This window comes from Raphanus sativus, unplaced genomic scaffold (assembly GCF_000801105.2).
Source record: "Raphanus sativus cultivar WK10039 unplaced genomic scaffold, ASM80110v3 Scaffold2789, whole genome shotgun sequence".
Lineage (NCBI taxonomy): Eukaryota > Viridiplantae > Streptophyta > Magnoliopsida > Brassicales > Brassicaceae > Raphanus > Raphanus sativus.
The window spans coordinates 1-7,043 of NW_026618097.1; the positions used below are offsets into that span (position 1 = coordinate 1).

Sequence of the window (7,043 nt, forward strand, 5' to 3'; positions counted from 1 at the left end):
TACGAAAAGTATTGTATTTAAAACGTGAAATTTTATCGTTCATTTTGACTCTCATGATGAGTATTGACATATTTTTCCAAAAAAAAAAATAATAGTCAAGTTTTGGAAAGCAAAAAGAAAAATGGAGGACTAGTCCCGCATCTCGGGGTGCTATAAGGCTGTACTGAAACACTTGGGCCAAATAAGCCCATTATATCATGAAACGCCGCGTATGATATGCTGACGACGTGCAAAATAGAGGCCCGTTACAAGACTGGTGAGAATCGAAGAATTTAAGAGAACTGTATATAACGTGTTTCCATCATGAACATACACATAAATGAAGTTACACATTGACAACGCCTCGTTGAACCCTGACGATCTTGCACTATCTATTTTTCTCCTCTTGATAGAGACACACGTTGTAATCACCAGCTAGTCAGATGGTAGGGGCCAGCCAGTACAGCTGTTTTTCTTTACTGTCCAATCTACACCGTTGGAACTACTCATTGGTTAATATTTCCCTTTTTCTGTGCATAGTCGCTTGATGGTGCGCTTGTTTCTGTGGATTGTGAGACCCACTAAACCACCCGACTTCGTTTGTTGAGTCCACTGATAGGGAAAAAAGGCGGTAAAGTGTTTGGTTTGGTAAATCTAAATCAATTTAAATCTCTCTTTCGGTTTACAGAGAGAGTAATAATCTGATGATAATAAATAGTTTAGTAAGAATCTTTTTCATGCATTTGAGTATCATATTTATATATTACATAATTTATCATTTTATGTTATATATACTTCCCTCCTGTGGTTTAGTGATGTTTTATTTATTTAAACCGGTTTGGTTTTACTATCAGGCTTGGTATGCCTATCCGCAATAGATGAAATATCCATGTTTGTTAATTGTTATACGCAATCAATTAAGCTGATTTTGATCAATCATTCGTCAAAGTTAAAGAACTCGATTATATTAGTTTCCGCATGAAGATTAATAAAGAAAGATATTAATCATTGACGAAGACACATGGGACAAAAGGATGGAAAAATAGGATGCAGAATGAGAGGAAATAGGATGCAGAATGAGAGGAACATGTCGCATGTGCTCAAGCTTATGTCATACCGACAGTGTAGACGCATCTTGTTCACTTAAGGCTCCTTTTGTAGTAAATAGGAACGACATAATATTTTCAAAGTATACTTTAGTTACTTACTACAAAATACAAACAAGAGGTTTAATATGATGTTATATGATTTTACTATTTAAGGACTTTTGTCACATTTGATTAAATGTTGTAGCGTATTTAATTGAAAACCATGAAAGTAGTACACTCAATTTGGCATGAAGGAACTATATTTTGGATCTTTAATATTGCTTGCATGTGAAGAAAAATACTTTTTTCAAAGTGAAGAATATTATTACGCGTTCACATAACGTGTTTTGTTAATAATTATTCCATGAAAATCAAAGGAAGTTGAATATTACACATAATGTACTATTTCTATGATATTGATCAATGAAAAGAAGACTTTATATTATTAGCTACACAATGAATAAACATCAGTAAATACTCAAAACAACTATTATGGTATTCTTATATGTTGATGACACAATGCACCTTTACAAGAATAATATCTTGTTTTAGCAAAAAAAAAAGAATAATATCTTAGAAAATGTTTAGTAAAAAAAGAATAATCTTAGAAAAAGTAAGAAGATATGAGGTTGATTTTTTTTTTAATTGTGTATATATGACTCGTTGTCTCTACTCAACATATTTATATTTTGTTTCCCAAAATAAAATTTATTACCGTTAAAATTCGATCATAGGATGTTTGGTCCACATAGTAGAGGAGCCTTGACCACATCTCTTCTACCAAGTCCATCTTACAAGATTGCCCCCCATCCTACTAAACCACCTCCAATACCAAATCTCAAATTACTTAAACCGGATGCGTTGAGAGAGTTCCATTGGCCGATCAAAACTATTAATATTTAATAATACCATAGAGTTCTTTTTTTAACAACTAAAATTAAACCATAGAGTTCTTTTATATATAAATAGAAATTAACTAATGATAATTTGGAAAAACAAAAAAATGGGACAACATGGTCCAAACCGGACAGGAGGGTAATTCGATAAAAATAATAACGGGTTTTGGTATCTTCTTCTCGACTCTTGCGTCATTCGTATTTTCTCATTCGTTACACAGACTGTTACGCCAAGTAAAATAAAAAGAAGTTGAAAGTTGTCAGAAGCAAACTCTCTCTCTCTCTCTCTCTCTCTAGAGCTTTACATTCTATATCTACTAGATCGCTTAGAGAGATAAGAAAAAAAAAGAACGTTCTTCTTCAACTTGGGCATCGAGAAAGATTGCCATTTTTATTGCAAAAAAAAAACACTCTAGTAACGACAGGTATGCAGACACTCAATACGGTTGTACAATTTCTATGGTTTGATAGTGAATTAGATGCTGCTTGTCATCGTATTATTGTTGAACTGAACTCTTGTTTTCTCTTTGTTGCTATACATTTAATTGCTTACTGTACTAGTCTCATAAAATTCTTATGATCTCTTGAATGATTCACATTCTGGTATAGGAGAAAGAGATAGCTTTTCACTAGAACAATGAAGGCTGATACTGTTCTTGACTATGCTATCTTTGAGCTTTCGCAAAAACATTCACGGTGAGTGAATCTCATTCTCCTACTGATATGTGTTCTATATGAATGACGATGCATGCTTTTTACATGTTAAAAACTTGTATGACTTGTGGTGTGTTTTAACAGATGCGAATTGTTTGTATCGAGTAATGGAGAAACAGAGAAACTGGCTTCAGGATTGATCGAACCATTCGTTAATCATTTGAGTGTTCTTGCAACAGAATCATTATTTAGAGCGGAGGTTGAAAGAAATGACAATGACAAATCTTGGTTCACAAGAAGAACACTCGAGAGGTTTTTTATATAACTTGTTACTTTTGTCTTTTCACATAAAACTTAGAAGTATAATCTTTTCCTTGGACCATTTTCTTCTTTCAGGTTTGTTCAATTTGTTAATGGTCCAGAAGTTTTGGAAAGAGTCAATACATTTGATTCGGAGATGTCACAGTTGGAAGCAGCCCGGACCTTATATTCTCGTGGTCTGTTAAATATACTCATTTGTTCGATCAATTTTTAAGTTTTTCGTCCAAACCTGTTCTTAAGTTTCTTTTCATTGTATCAGATGATGGAGGTGTAACGGATGCAACAAAGTAAGTTAAGCTCTCTGCTTTTATATTATTGTATTGTCAAAGTGCGTTTTGAAAGAGTGTTTTGCTGAGTGGCTTTCTTTGTGTATAATGTACAGGAAGGAGCTCCTGAGAGCTATAGATTTAAGACTTGATGCTATTACAAAGGACTTAACCACATCTATTGCTCACGCCTCAGCTAATGGTTTTGATCCTCAAACTGTTTCTCATCTCCAACGCTTTGCTGATACATTCGGTGCACATCCTTTGGCGTAAGCACTTCTTGTTTTGCTTCTTGGTATTTCACTTTATTGCAATTGTATTTTTTTTAACTTTTGATCTGAATTTTCTTTTTTCATTTTATCAGTGAAGCATGTGGAAAATATATGTCATTGTGTGAAAGAAGACCAGACCTAATCAGGAAGCACTTGACATCTGTCAATGAAACAAACATCAGTCAACTTGAAAGTAGTAAAGAAGATAAAGAGGAGAAGAAAGATGAATCTTCTACTGCTAGGACCAGTCAACATACAAGGAGACTCAGCGTGAAAGATAGGATTAATCTCTTTGAGAGCAAAAAGACTGAAAATTCAGGACACAAACCTGTGGTTGTTGCTAAATCCACAGAACCGAGGAGGCTTTCTTCTGATGTCCCATCAGATGCTCCTCTAGTCCCTGAGAAATCTGTCTTAAGAAGATGGAGTGTTGTTAGTGACATGAGCTGTGACGGTAGTGGCAAGCAAGAAGTTCCCTCGAGTAGACCATCTTCTGGTAACCGTGATGCCATAGTGCCAAAAGAGTCTGAACTAAACAGTAAAAGGAGTGATGATGATGTGTGTTGTACTAAACGTGATGATTCTCAAAACCAGACTGATGGTGATGATTTAAGACAGAGAGAAGCAGAGAGCTATGCATCCAAGCCCCACAATGCGGCACAACAACAATCATTTGGTGTTGAGGATGATGATCTTGTGAATGCAGATTCAGCTGGGAAGATCAACAGAAGCAGAATTGGTGCAACGTCTGTGCATCAAATGCATAGAGCAAGAATGTCTAGGGAAAGCTCTCAAGGGGATAAACGAGGTGGTGATGAAAAAGACAACAAGAATGTTGTAATGAGTCGGAATGTAGCTGAATTAAGTTACTCAGATGATTGCAAAGGGAAGTTATACGAGATGTATATGAAGAAAAGGGATGCAAAACTGAGAGAAGAATGGAGTTCTAAAGAAACCAAGTTGAAGTCAATGCAAGAAGCTCTGGAGAGAAGTAGAACCGAGATGAAGGCTAAGTTCTCTGCTGCTTCTGAGAAGAAACATGATTCAGTATCAAATACACGCCAACGTGCAGAGAAACTCAGATCTTTTAACTCTCGGTCAAATATGAAAAAGCTTCAGGTAATCTAAAACATTTTTAGTTCATATGATGAAGATAACAAAACCTTGCCTTATTATTTGGTAAACTCATTACAGAGCGAAGAAGAAGACGTGAAAGACAAGGAATCTATTGGAAAGTGTGTTTCTAGAAGCTCCCAAGTTAGAAAGGCTCCATCACCAAACCGGAGCTCCAGAGTCTCAAAACCATCAATTACCATCATGAGAAGAACAACAGAGATTAGTCAACCTTCTGTTCCTAATTTCTCTGATCTTATGAAAGAAAACACAAAAACATCTTCTTTAGCTGTCAGAAATGCTCCTGTGATGCGAACACAGGTGGGAAGTAGAAGTAATAAGAAGACTACAAAGGAGGAGATACCATCTCCTGTTAAGACAAGAAGACCAAGATCACTTAGGAAAATCTTCTCTACGAACATAGAGTTCACAGAGTTGACAACTCTAGACTCTGATGATGTGTGGTGAACAAAGAGATGAACCAGAAGCAAGGCAGTGGCATTGAATGATGTGCCAGAGAACTTGAAGGCTGATGATTTTGATGAAATGGCAGAAGAAGAAGAGAAACAAGTTGTGGAGAATCATGTCAAAGAAGAAGAGGAAGCTAGGAGAAATGGAAACTCTAGTAGTTGATGAAAAACCTTCACTTAGCGATATTTATGTTATTGATGAAAAACCTTCACTTAGTGACAAAGATGAAAATCTAGTTAATGCTCTACCTTCAACTTACGTTGGATCTTTAATGGATTCACCTAGTGAGATTCCTCTCTCGTGTAACTCAAGCTTGCAACACGCATTCTCTTATCCGCACGAGTATTCAGATGCTGATGATTCTCCTCCCATGGGAAGTCCTGCTTCTTGGAGTTCAAGAATGAGAAAGAAATGGGTAACAACAACAGCATCTCATAATAACTTATGAGAAATGTATGAATTGTGTTATTGATATGAAGAGAGTTACATAACTTTATATAGTAGAACTATATGAATCAAACAATAAATGTGAAGATCATATAATCAATAAGAAGAATATATGATGGAGTGATTATAGTGATTGAGTGAATCGTATGAGTTATGATTGATACTCTTTCCTTGATACGCCCCTTCAAGCTCAAGGGGGTGATGAAGCCAAGATAGCGGAAGCAGCGGCTTGAGATTGACATCTTTAAGAAAATATGATAAGAGATAAGAAGAAGCCTTGCGTTTGAACCATACGGTGAGACAGACTTGTAGCTTGGATTGATTTAGACACGGACGCTAGTCGTGTGGAAGCATATAGCTTGATGGAGTCATAAATAACTTGACCACATATCAAGAAAGTAGACGTGTGCACACCTGGACTCGAGATGCAGAAGAAATGGAACGTTGGCTTTATTAATCACTACAAGAAGCACTTTGGCTTTGATAAAAAGAAAAGTAACAAATGAGAACTAAAAGATTAAGAAAACTTGAAGTAAAAGAAGAAGAAAACCAAAAAACGTGCAATTCTAAATAAAAGCTACGGAAACGTGTTTATCTTGAGTTTGATCGGTGGATCAAAACTCACAAAAATAACCTGCTCTGATACCATAATAACTTATGAGAAATGTATGAATTGTGTTATTGATATGAAGAGAGTTACATAGCTTTATATAGTAGAACTATATGAATCAAACAATAAATGTGAAGATCATATAATCATTAAGAAGAATATATGATGGAGTGATTATAGTGATTGAGTGAATCATATGAGTTATGATTGATACTCTTTCCTTGATATCTCAGAGTCATGTCACTGTTTTCTAACTCTTCTCTGTAAGATAGGTTTCAACTGTATCTATTATTATTAACATGAGAGCATATATATACATGAGAGTCACGATCTATAGATAAGATCTGACTTAGAGATAAGCTCTAGAGTTAGTTATAGATAAGTACATAGCATGATTATCTAAACTATATGATATACACTAATACGCCCCCTCAAGATGGACGAGTTGGAGACAGTCCAATCTTGACAAAAAGATCTTGAAACCGTGCTTTAGGCAGTGGCTTGGTTAAGGCATCTGCAAGTTGATCAGTCGTACTAACATGTGAGACGCGAAGACATTTTCGTTGAACCAGCTCCCGTACGAAATGATAATCCAAGGCTAGATGCTTCATTCGTGAGTGGAAGACCGGGTTAGCCGCCAAGTAAGTTGCGCCAATGTTATCACAGTATAGAGTTGGCGTGGTTTTCAAGGGAACACGTAGCTCACTCAGAAGATGAGTAACCCACATTACTTCTGCAGCCGTCGCAGTGAGGCTTCTGTATTCAGCTTCTGTGCTCGAGCGCGCAACTCCTTGCATTTTCCTTGAGCTCCAAGAAATAGGCTGCTTGCCAAGATACACAATGTATGCGCCTGTAGATGTATAGTCATCTCGGTCTCCTGCCCAGTCTGCATCGGAGTAGGCATGAAGGGTTAGTGGTGTGTTGCT

General features: G+C 36.2%; 1 protein-coding gene across 1 annotated transcript; it reads left to right on the top strand.

The window, feature by feature from the left end:
* Positions 1-2,235: 2,235 nt before the first annotated feature.
* LOC108819487 (COP1-interacting protein 7-like) lies at positions 2,236-6,001 on the top strand. The gene is made up of 8 exons (XM_018592530.2): positions 2,236-2,388; positions 2,573-2,659; positions 2,762-2,929; positions 3,014-3,114; positions 3,198-3,225; positions 3,321-3,473; positions 3,569-4,595; positions 4,671-6,001. Exons 2-8 carry the CDS (start codon positions 2,601-2,603, stop codon positions 5,055-5,057), a joined length of 1,923 nt encoding a protein of 640 aa, XP_018448032.1. The 5' UTR covers positions 2,236-2,388; positions 2,573-2,600; the 3' UTR covers positions 5,058-6,001.
* The last annotated feature ends 1,042 nt before the right edge of the window (positions 6,002-7,043 follow it).